Genomic DNA, 12821 nt, shown 5'->3' on the forward strand with positions numbered 1-12821 from the left:
AACTAGTGGCTCTCTGGGTAAATGTATGTTCATGTATTTTGGTTGGTTCTTTACTTTTTTCTTTTCTTTTTTTTTAAGTAAAGGTCATTCCATAATTGACAGATTACATAAAAATCTGGATTTTTAGATTCTTTTGAAAAACTGGACAATCTTCCAATACTGGGGCTAAATCAGTGACAGCAATCAAGTGGAGCTGAGTAGAGGATGCTCCCTTTTAAAGAAATATATACTCTTCAATTACCTCCAGGCTTAATCATCTCTATTATCTCCCTGACTTGGAAATCAAATGCCATGTGCCTTTTATGATTGTGTTAAAATGTTTAAAGAAATACTTATCTATACCTATGTCCCTATACACATGGGTACTAGATGGAAAGCATTGTATTATACTTATATCTGGCCTCCTTTTCTCTTACTTTTGATCCTTGTAGGCACTTGAATTGACTATTCTCAGAATTCTGAATGAGAAGAAGGGATTTGTGTACCAAAGTCTACCGTAAACCCTTAATGGTACTGAATTTTTCAGGTGTCATTTCTAAAAATATAATGATATTTTTGTATAAACCTCCTTTTCCTTTGCGACATTTTCTTACTCTCTTTTGGTCTTTCTCGGATCACTTTTATACACATTAGAAAGAAACTAAAGAGACATCTCAGTTTTCCTAGTACCCAAACCAAATTGCAATTTCCTTAAAGGGAATTCTTTTCAGATATGAATTTAAAAGCCATAAAAGGTAAAAGGGAGAGAGAGAGGTAAAAATTTGTTAGTACAAATGAAATCACATAAAAATATAACTTTATTGATGCTAACAACTTTAGGCAGTTTAGAGAACACTAGTTTACAGTGAGACAGAGGACACTGTGTATCCCTGTGTGGGAGTATTTGGTTCTTCCTGGGAAAATGTGCTGTAGGTTTTCTGTTGAGCTTAGTCCTACAGCTTCCATCAAAACCAATTTCTTTCCATAATGCTCCCTCAAGATACACATACCCTGTAAGTGTCATAGCCCTTATGACACTTATATGACTTATATGACTGACTTATAACGAGGTTGGTCAACAAACTCAGAGGAAACCCAATAAAATTCTTTGCTCCATTGAAAACCATTGGGCAAGAGAGAGGATCAGATTTTAGGCAACTTGCACATACTGACCTTCTAGGGCCCAAGAAGAGTGTGCTCTTCTGAGGCCGTTAGAGGCAATAAGTCTGGATTCGGGTCCTTCGGATCTTTTGTCTCCTAGAAATAAGTAGTTTTTAAAAATCAATAAAGGGGACACAATCTGATAGTCCATTAGATGATAAAAATGTCAATTATTCCCATAGGTTCATGAAACAAAATGGGCTGGTAGAAATAGCAGCCACCCCCCACCACACAGTAATTATAGGATATAAAAGTCATTGTTGTTGGATAAATCCGTGAAATGGTGAAGAGCAAGGGCTGAGATCTGGGGAGCAGGGGGTTCCAATCTGGTGCCATTTTGTATCCATTGAGTTTCTGACTCTTGGGGAACAGGCTTACAGAGATGTGTCTCCCACTGGGGCTGGGTATGAATCTCTGCCCGGCTTTTGCTCCTAAGCTGACTCTCTCCTTCACAGTAGGTGACACAGCAGCGACAGGCTGCAGAGGGCTTCCCTCTGTGCTTGGACATCGTGTCTGGGGCTGGAGAGGCATCTGCAGCCCTGCCTGAGCTCTGGAGTTCTGGGGGCTCTTTCAAACGACTTCTCCTCCTTTGAACGTGGTCCAGACTGATGTCAGACTGGGAAGAGCAGCTCTCATTCCAGCCAGAGCTGGCACTCAGACTTCTCAGAGGAAGAGCCAATCGCAAGGCCTTCCAGAATTTAGAACCAGAATGTTTAGACTTTTCTCCCTTCCAGCTCACAAAAGACACAGACTCTTTCAGCTGCAGGATGCTTGGGTGTGGATGCTCAAGGGGACGATACTCAACCACAATGAGCTTGGTGGCAATGGAGTTCTGACACATGACACCCAGTTTGAACTCCAGCATGCTGATGCTCTTTTCTGTCACATAATCTGGGCTCAGGACAACAATCATCCTCCGGCTCCTTTGAATGAAGTCAAAAACTGCTTCCACTGTATCTATAGGAAAATGGAAAGATAGGACAATGCCTAGTGAAAACTTATATAGGTTTCAGTTCATTGTTGACAATCCTGCAAAGGACAGGCCATGAACACTTGAGAATATAAGATCTAAGTGTTAAATAATCTACCCAGGTAAGGAAGCTCATCTACACTACTGTTATCAATGGTTGCAAAGTATCTGCTACCTTTAAGGATGAGGAATTAACCACCTCTAAAAGCAGCTAATTTCAGCTCCGTTGGTAAATAATTTCCTGTTTTGAAATTCCTTCCACTTTTGTCCAGTGGTCTTGGATCTGACATTTTAAAATATCTGAAATATTTCATAATTCTTGTGATCTCATTGTATTTTCTTCTCTTCTCTAGATTAAATGACTTCATGAATTTTATGTTATTCTCCATATGATGCAGTATCAAGTCTCTTCCCCACTTTTATAATTTTTCTCTTAATAATATTCAGTATATATAAGTGTCTCCTAAAAATAGTACCCTGAACAGGACTGAACATAATGCTCCAGACACAGTCTTATCAGCAAAGGTCAATAGGGCATTACTACCTCCTAAGATCCACAGAGTTATAGTTCTTGCTTAAAATGTTTGGATATAGCAGACAGTTCATAGTATTGACCGTGTTGTCAACAAAAATACTCTTTCTTTTTCTCTTGTGTGTATGTGTGAAGGATTGGCCTGGAGATAATTAAAGGGTCAACAATGATGACAAAAATGACTGGTAAAAATCAGGCAATAAGTTGAGACTTTGCATGAAGCATTCAATTCTAATAGTTATTGAGGTGAATTTGGACAGAACCCACTGGAAAGTTCTTGAGATAAATGGAGTGCTTAACTCACTGTGAGATTTAGGAGCTTAAACAATGTGATTTTCTAAAGGAAAGGAATTCCAAATTTATAAATGGCAGCCACTGACAACTCTGAAAACAGGTACTGTGGACAGACCATGAGGTTGAGTGCCTATGCTTTTGAGGCCAGGGGTAAAACACTGACAGAGAAACTTTTCAGCCTGTGAAGACAAGCTGGAAGTTTTCAGTGAATTGGATCATGAATTTGACAGGGAATGAAGGAACTGTGCTCTTTACCAGATTATTTATTTCCAGTTGATGAACTTAACATGAATTTGAAGGAAAATCAAATGAAACATGCTCAATGTTTAAGAACTTTTGACTGGTTTTATCAAGAGCATTAAGTGTTTTAGACAATTTTTGTTGCACTCTTAAAAGATAAATCTAAATTTTCACTTATCTTCAAAGCCCGCATGTGTGTGTGTGTGTGTGTGTGTGTGTGTGTGTGTGTCTTGGTAACTCCTTTGTCCTCTCTGGTGCTACTCAGAATTTTATGTTGCTGCCTTTCATAAATCTGAGAATGTAAGGGTAGGAACTCTACTGTTTCTCCTGTATCATGATAAATATGATATAACCCTTAGATAACATGGATAGTTTTTCAACAAAAGGAACATGTGCACTCAAATTGTGTGTGGGGGGAGTGTGAGTGAGTGTGGGTGTGGGTGTTTCACTTCAAAATAGTCACTTTAGAAAAATGTTTGCTCTGTCCAATGATGGTACCACTGTTGAAAATAAAACATTGTCTTAGATCCTCTCAAGAAAATTGTCTTTAAAGCCTATGGCTTTTTTTGTTTGTTTTTAATTTTGGTACCTCACCCTGAAAATGGAGAATTTGCATTTGAGAGAGGGTAATGCTAAAAAAAAACAAAAAAAAACCCAAATATGAATTGTGGAATTCCAGACATTGAGGAATGGATATAGGATATGCTTCTCAGATAGAAGGGAACTGCCTCCTTTATGGCCTATTTTATTATCTTCCATATTATCAAACTTCATATTTGAGGATGTTAATTATTACTATTTTTTAATGCTGAGTATTATTTGGCGAGGGCATCTTAAATTAGGTCATTTATTCTGTTTGGCTCAAAAAACAAAACAAAACTGAGGTGTGGCTGTAGATGGATAAGATCAGTTTTCTGGTGTCGTAACTAAATTGGTTTTGAAGTCACAGTTTCTGATCTAGAGCTCTTCACTGTTCCAGAACACTCCGGCGTGTAAAAGTTGTAATCTCCTTGGTATTAACTTGAAAGTAGAAAGAAAACCAAAAGAAAACTAGGGCTGTAAATTTGTTCTTTGTCTAGTTTACTGGTGTATGAAAGAGTAGCAAACCTCTTTCTCTCTCTCTTAAAACTTGAAGTACAGATAAAAAAAATGGGGGCACCTAATTTGGAAGATGAATCTGAATTCAAATATTGGTTTCTCCATTTATCTTAATATTTTATCTTAATAGTATAATCATTTATTTTAATATCTTTAAAAGTTTGAGTTCATCCATCTATAAAATGCACATAATGAGAGCAGAATTGTAGGACTGTTAGACAATTCATTGATACCTATAGGTAAATATCTAGTGCATGGTGCACTTTTGAATTAATCACCTTGATTCAATTATTATTCAATAATAATAATAATACAAAATTGAATAACAACAATATTATTATAGTTAATGACAATATTATATATTGTTTATAACAATAAAAATAATACATAAAGAACATATAAAAATAATGTATAGACTAATGATTGGTTCTAATGGTAACTTTACAGAACCATCTTAAAATGTGGATTTTAATTTTTTAAATTCTGTCTATTCAGTTTAAAAAATACTACTGGAATACTTAATCTGTTAGCCCATGCTAAAAATACCTCATATCCCTTGAGTAGAAACAGAGAAATAGAGAAGTTGCTGAACATGTCTCTTCTGTTATACTGCAAGTTTACTTGTGTCAAAGACTTAGTAACTTCAGTAAGTGACTGAAAAATACATCTTAAAAGTTTTAATAGGGTCGGTAATAGCCAGGTAGCCATCATATCCAAACTATTGATATTGAAACTGCTGATATTGAAAATAGTCACCACTGTGTTCCAGTAAGTCATTTTCAAAGTTGGAAGCAACTTCAGGATCATCATAACTTATACAATGCAAAAAAACCCTTTACAAAATCTCAATAATATCCATCAAATCTCTGCTTGTACATCTCTAGTAGTGGCGGTGGGGCTAATATCTCCAAAGACTGTGAAATACATTATTGTTTAGCTTTGCTTTACAGTTGCTTCTTTTTTTTTTTTTTTCACAGTTGCTTCTTAAATGAGTAGAAATTGTTTTCTTGTAACTTGCATCCATTGATCTTAAATCTACTCTTTGGAGACTGGTTTGAAACTGGGAAATTCTTCAGTAGGAAAATTTTTACTAAGCTAACCAGCTCAGTTATAGAGATCCAATAAATAATCTTGGAATAAATGAATAAGATTTTTTTTAAAAGAGCAAGAAATCTTTCCTGTCACTACAGACTTAATATTAACTCAAAAGAAAATGCCTTTCCAAATATTTATCATTGATTTGTTTGATATTTGTGATAGAAATGCATATTTGATTCAAATTATCACCTATTAACTAACGGCAAGGCATTAGTTAATTGATCTCCTTTCAAAGCAACTGCCTTAGGGTTGTATTAAAACCTATAAAAGGTAAGAGATTACTGTAAGCTGCCCAAGTTTCAAGTTGAACAAAAAAGGAATAGGCTTGTGTCTTTATTTTAAAACTCTCTCCTCTCTCTCTCTGCCTCTCTGTTATTCTCTCTGTCTCTATTCCCCATCTCTCTCTCTCTCCTTCTCTCTCTCTCTCTCTCCCTCTGATTCTCTCTCTCTCTCTCAATCCACACACACACACACAGATACGTACACACATACACACACACACACACATACACACACACACACATCTGGTATACTAGATCAACCCATTTTAATTAAGTAACTCATTTACTCTCATGTAAAAAAAAATGTTCTTGAGTTGAAGTTCCCGGTTTTCTCAGATTTTTCTCAGAAAGAGAAAATTAATGTCTCATAACATTTATTTTTCTAAGTGTATCATTAAACTTTGTATTCTCATTTCTTATGCCCAAACATGAAAATAAAGACATAAAACACATGCACAAAATAAAATTCAAAGCTTAAAATAAATGGTTTATTTTTAAAATAAACAAATTTACAAATCATTGGAAAATGGAAAATACAAAAGTTTATGAATAAAATAAAAAAGATAATATATGAAAACCTATGGAAAGAAAATAGATGATTAACAAGTGGAGTAATGCTTTTGTTCCCCAATACAATGAAGTCCTAGTTTATTAGACTCCTAGGGAATCATCTAAATTACAACGCAGAAAAGTATTAAATAATTTTATATGACTGTGTAATTAGACACTCTATATATCATGTTTTTTTGTTAACGGGTGCAGAAGGTCTTTATATCATATATCTAAAACCATTAAGGTTTTTCTTTTTAACATTAGATACTTTTATTTTTAACATTAGAGAGCGATTTCTTCTTGTTCTCCAAATTATGTTTCTCCATCTCACTCAGATAATCTGTATTGGGCATCTTCTGGGACATAAAACAAAAAAATCTTGAAACAAAATTATCTTAATATGAGACATATCATTTAGATTTGAGTTGCTTTAGATTTTAGCATTTGGAAAATTTCAGTACCAAATACAGGAATATAAATAGGACAAGAAGCATCAAGAAGTTTCTAGGGTTACCAAACAGCATTTGGGGTAAATATAAAATCCAAAAGTGCAAAAAGAATGCAGCATTGGCAAGAGAACAGCCCCTTGGTAATGGGGCTGTCCTTCATTTACCTAAAATTCATCCTAGAATTGATATTCAAATCTTATCTGAAGTCAGCTCTCCTCTGGTCTTGTGAGTGAAGGGTTAATAAGAGGAGTAATTGTGGTTTCTAATAAAGTAAAGCATTAATAAGGCTAAAAAAGTTAGATCCAAGAGTGACCCCATACCATAGGCTTATGGTCAATGATTCATGAAGGTTTTTTTTAATTTAAAATAATCATTAACTCCTCTGTAGAAAAATGATTTATTAAATAGACTTTAATACCTCAGGAGGACACAAATGTAGTAGATAGTTTTATAATTGCTTATCAACATTCATACTACTAAGATAAGGATCTCCTTAAATTATGAATTCTCATTTTTCATAGGATACCCAGTCTTATTTATAGGTATTTTTATTTTCTTTTCCTGTATTACTTAACAGTCCAAATAGAGATTTATCTCTCCAGTAGTTGAGCACTAAGGTTAATATAGCTTACCCTCTAAGTGTGTGTGCTCAGAACATAGTAGATGATCAGTTAATGCCAGAGGGCTGACTACTGCTTAGCAGTGACCGTGGAAGCTCTGTGCACAGGAGATTCCGTTGCACCCAGATCAACTGTGGCAGTAGTAAGTTATTTATACTAATTTAGGGAGAGCAAAAGCTAACAACAACTACCACCCTGTGAGCTGTAAATTCACAAATATTAATGTACAGAAAACACTGACACAAAAATATTACAGTAAAGAAGGTAATTTAAAAACTGGATAAGAGTTCCAGTAATTCTTAATATTGTGCCAATGACTATTTAAAGTCATATGTCTGTATGTGTATATATAGTGTGAGTATGTGTATATATATATATTTATATATATAATATATACAATTCATGTATGTATATATGTATATATATGTAATTCATGTGTATATATATGCAATATATATACATATATAATTCTTGTGTGTATATACATACATATGTTTTTAAAACTCTATATGTAACATAGATATTCACCACTCTGTAAACTCTGGACTTAGTTTTCACTTTTCCAAGTCTTAAGAACAGTAAAACTTTACTTAAAACAAACTAAAACACGTTTCATTAACAGTGACTATTCAGACTGACTTGTTTGGAGTGAGTGTATTAACTGTACCAGTGAATAAAATATGAAAAATGCTTGGGGTCCAGTTAATGCTCTTAGAATATTCATGCTAAAAGCACTCTCAAGGTCACTAAGTCCAGCTTTCACACTTTACAATGGGGAGACAGAAACAAATGCGAAATGACTTTCCTAATATTCACATTAGCAAGGTTGAGATTAAAAGACAAATTGACAAACACCCTGTTGTGCTTTTCTCATAAGACAGAAAAGGCCCTAAAAGCTTTTTGCTGTTATTTTACTTGGTATTAGCACCATTAAGAGAAGCTTCCTATCCGACTGAACCAAGTGAGGAACCACCTGCAAACTCCCAATGACTGACACAAGATGCAGTAGGTAGGGAGATGGAATGATAAGTATGGGTCAACCTACAGATAATCGGGAGTTTAATAAAAATTACTATACATTTTTCAAGTTGACAAATGTGATATCAATTACCTGAGATAGAGGACATGGGTTGCATAGTAGGAGACAATTCAGGCAAGCCCTTTAAACCAATTGCTGTCTAAGGAACATTTTCAGTTACTCTGCTTTGTATCGTCCTAAGTGGTGTCAGTCTTGCTATGAGGGTGTCTGATACAGCTGAATGAGCAAGAGTTTTTATCCTTAGCTAAAATAAATTTAGGCCCTGATTACCTTTTTAATGGATGAGTAAAAATAAAAGAAAAAGAAAACTATACTTGGAAACTCATAATGACCCTGTTAACAGATGACTCATCTTTAAGGGGTCTTTAAATCCACAGCAAAGGCTGCCCCATAATGTTAAGATTATTTCAAAAGAGAGAGAGAGAGGATAGAGATGAGTAGGGGCAGGAATGCAGGATGCAGAAGGGGAAATTCGCATCAACCAGGTCTTTGCAAAGAACATAGTGACATCAGACGCTGGTGACAGGAGGTGGCACCAGCATTCTAAGCCTTACTATTGCCTGAGGAAGCAGAACAGCTCTTCCTACAGTCACCCTGAATTTATCTCTATGGGGAGGCTTCCATAGAATTTTTTTCTGTCCATGAAGCAATACATTGGGAATAAAGAAGGGGGAATTCTTCCTTCCTGGAGTACCCTTGGATCTTTTTACCCCTTTCACTGGCCCTTTCATACATTTTTCAAGGATGAATAGGAGAGACCCTGCTCGCCACTTCTAGACCACCTGGAAATTTTCTTCACTGGCATGGCCACCTGCAGCTGCTTCCAAAATCTGCCCTGCGGATATTTGGATTTCTCCCCTTTCCATTTAATGACCGTGAGCACCGTCTTAGCCCTCTTCAGCTCTTTCACCTTCGTTTCCTTCACAGCTTTGTACTGTACTAAAATGACGTTGATGTTGCCCCGAGAGGCCATGTTTTCTAGGCCAGCCTTGAGCTCCAGGAGGGCTTGGGTTCCCTGGAGCACGTAGTTGGGGCTTAGGACAACCAGGAGGCGTCTGCTTTTCTGAATGAAGCTCAAGGTCTCGTCTGTGACAACTGGGAAAGAAAACACCATGGGGATTAGTGTTGGCCAAGAACTCCCCCAAGGTACAGGGCTTGAGGAGCAAGTGAAAAGAAATTAGGGTGACAGACTGAGAACTGAGGTGAAACTTTTTACGAAGAACACTTAGCCCTTAGTCCCAATCACTCTGTTCGCAAAATATCACTCTCCTCCGGGGAACAGAATCTATATGTACATATTCCAACCCCAAAAGAGTTCTAAACAAGCCTAAAGCCAAAATGTATTTCTATGACCTTGGTCTTCAAAAGCATTATTCGGGACGTGAAGGATGAGTGGGTTGTACTGAAATCAATTTCTTCAAACCGTGTTACACGTCGTGGCCCAGCAAAATCAGCTTCTGAGCCCTTTCTCCCCCAAGACACCCATGTATTAACTCTCTAGTGCCAGTGAGCAATCAAAAAATATACATTATAGAGTCAAAGTCACAGAAGTTCATTTTTCACTAACACAGGACAGCAAGAGTAGAACTCTTCATTTTTTGAAACTCTATATTGCCAGACACCTCCCCGACTCAGACTAGTATCACTATGTCATTGGAATAGGAAATTAAGAAAATCTAGTCAACTGAATGGCATTTTGGCTGGTAACACATTCTCAGCTCAGCTTGTTCTGGAGCCTAAATTAGTCCCTGAATCTTTCTCTTTAAACTCCTATCATTACTGTGAAGCCATGTGTTTCGGCAGCTGCCAGCTGATGTGTGTGCCTTCGCTAACAGGCAAACGCTTTCTTCGTGTCCAAAACGAAGAAGAAAACGCAGGGAAAATGGAAGTGCAGTGTAATTTTATTCCGTTGTCAAGGGCTCTGATTAGCTCCTATCACTAAATTCTTGGGAATAATCTATCTCCTTGAGGTTGCTTATCAATGACTGAATAATCCTTTACCTGGGGTTCAGATAGAAGCCAACTCCAGGGTATGCACCAGTGTTATGGAAAGCTATTTCATGGCTTACAATACTCCCCTAAGCAGTCATTTTGCACCTTAATCTTCGCAGGTACAGAGGCAGTGGGGAAAGATTTGCAATTAAAATAGCATGTGCAGCCTAGAGGAGAATCCAGGAATAAGTAATTGCCTACTCCAAGCAGTATTCCTGGAGGCTGACTGTGTGTAAGCAGGGAGAGAGACCCAGAGGCAAAGGGGGCTGAGTGAGAACAGCAGGGAGAATGCAAAAGACCACAAGGATCAACCGTCAACGTCAAAAGCAAGATGCAAGAGTAATTATGTAGAACCTGAATTCTTCAAAGAACTATCAATCCCTACTGGAGGGTCTTACATTGTTGTTCTACTTTGTATCTTTATATAACTTTTCACACAGTAGTAAATATCTGTTGAATGGCTGTGTGAATGAATAAATAGATAAATAAATTATTTAGGATTTTAAGCCTTAAAATGAGTGGAATTTATCCTTTAACTATATAGTCAAGTCACCATTTCCTGGCAAAATTATACTGAAAGAGACATCTGCTGTAGAACAGAAGCATTGATGGACTTTTGGGTGATGAATGGGGAGATACAGTAAGTGATCCAGCTAATTCAAAATAAGAATAAACATTAATGTCTATTCTTTATCTTAATTACCAATGTAACCTTAAAAAACATGTTAAGTGATTAAACAGGATTTTAGGGGGAGAAAATAAATTAGTTTGTTGTAAAGATTAGAGACATTACATGCATTTTTACCAGTATGGAGTTTAACAATGGGTTTAGGAGCGTTACTGTGCATTTATAAAACAGACTCAAATGTACTATCAATCACTTTATGTGTTATTGTTTGGATCTGAAAATTAGAGGTATACTTTTATTTAAAATCATTCAGCATTTCTAACTTTTTAAAAAACCTATTAGAATATACTTGCCTTTGTAAAATGTTAAGCTTATCTCAAATGTGTGATCTGATAGAAAGGAAGAAACAGACACAAGGAAAGGGGGGATTTGAGCAGCACTGGTTTGCCAGAAAACAAGGGTGAAGAAAAGGACATTAGCAAATGCCACAGGGAAACATTCTACTTACTATCAGTAAGTAATATAAAGAAGGATTCCATGCACTGTCTTCTGCACCTCATTTTTAGTAAAATTGAGTAAACCTCAGTCTTTATAAAAGTGTTTTGTTTAAACTCAGTCTTTATGAAAAAATTAGAGGCAGATTAATGCAAATTAGCTAAACCTTCTAAAAATCTAAACGTGAGTAAACAAAATGTTTAAAGCTGTGGTACTTAGAGCGCTAATCCACCATGCATCTACACTTTTTTGACACTAAGTTTTTAAAGCTTACCTGGGAAAATATTTTAATGCCATAAACTGTACTTATAGTCTACATCTTACAATGTAGATTTATTCCTAGAGTCTGTCTATTACATCAAAGCATTGGACATTTAAATGTCCAAAGATGCCAACATAGAGCTGTACCATGACTCTTGTACATGACCCAAAGCTAAGGATCTTCTCTGCCTTTAAGTGTAGCATCACCTATATTCATCTGAAATACCTACTTCCCCCAGGCAGACTGTCTCGGTCAAAGATGCACAGCTTGTATCCAAATTCATTCTCCAAGACTCCACGGAGGGTCAGTAATACAAATTCTTCTTCTTCAGCATTCCTTGCATAGGATACATAAATATCATATTCCTTCCCATCTAGTAAAAATTAAAAAACAGAAAACACAGATCCAATATAAATTAGGAATGTTCCTCAATAGTATTGCATTTTTTTCTGAAATCGAACTTTTGAATATTTGACATTTTCATTTTTTACTTATATAAATTAGCTGACAGATTTCAGTATGATTTCCCACCTGTGACAGGTCTCCAGGCAAAATGACTATTTTAAGGTGTAATTGAAAATTTCATCTGATGTGTCTTCTCCTCTCATATCACTGAGTTCAGATTTTGTAGTGGAGAATGAGTGAGGTTTGGCTCATTCAACTATGAATTAACAGAATCAGGAAGCAAATACTCAGTCATATGTGCTGGCAATAATAGCATGCAGAAAATTTCTAGTTCCTGTCCTAGTATGTCACTCAGTAATATGTTAGAATTATAAATTGAGCAAAACCTTGAGAAACTGTCTAAATTATGTACACCTGAAAATATCTACAATTAAGAATATACCTAGATTCAATGAATCAATCTTTCTCAAAATTGCCTAATTATAAAAATCACCTCTCATTAAAAATACAGGTTCTGTGTCTCTTCCACAAACCCACTCAATGAGAGTCTTTATGGGATGGGTCTAAGAATCTATAGGTTAAATGTTTCATTCTTGTCACCAGGCACATATGCACTAGAACAGTGCTCCTTAAACTTTAATGTGTATATATGAATCATTTCGGGATACTGTTGAAATATAGCTTCTGATTCAGAGTAGGCTTTAGATTCTCCTTTTAGTAAGCTCC

At 36.0% G+C, this 12821-nt stretch overlaps 1 protein-coding gene across 1 annotated transcript in view; it reads right to left on the minus strand.

Annotated features, from left to right (window-relative positions):
- Nucleotides 1-1378: 1378 nt before the first annotated feature.
- IL1RAP (interleukin 1 receptor accessory protein) overlaps nucleotides 1379-12821 on the minus strand; it is a 124208-nt gene continuing 112765 nt past the window's right edge. The window contains exons 10-11 of the mRNA XM_029215330.1: nucleotides 11920-12063; nucleotides 1379-2097 (exon numbers count right to left, since the gene is read on the minus strand). Of these exons, the coding sequence (XP_029071163.1) occupies nucleotides 1379-2097; nucleotides 11920-12063 (863 nt within the window). The remainder of the gene's footprint in view (nucleotides 2098-11919; nucleotides 12064-12821) is intronic.

The sequence above is a fragment of the Monodon monoceros genome, unplaced genomic scaffold (genome assembly GCF_005190385.1).
Source record: "Monodon monoceros isolate NGI ecotype Baffin Bay Population unplaced genomic scaffold, NGI_Narwhal_1 Super_Scaffold_11, whole genome shotgun sequence".
NCBI lineage: Eukaryota > Metazoa > Chordata > Mammalia > Artiodactyla > Monodontidae > Monodon > Monodon monoceros.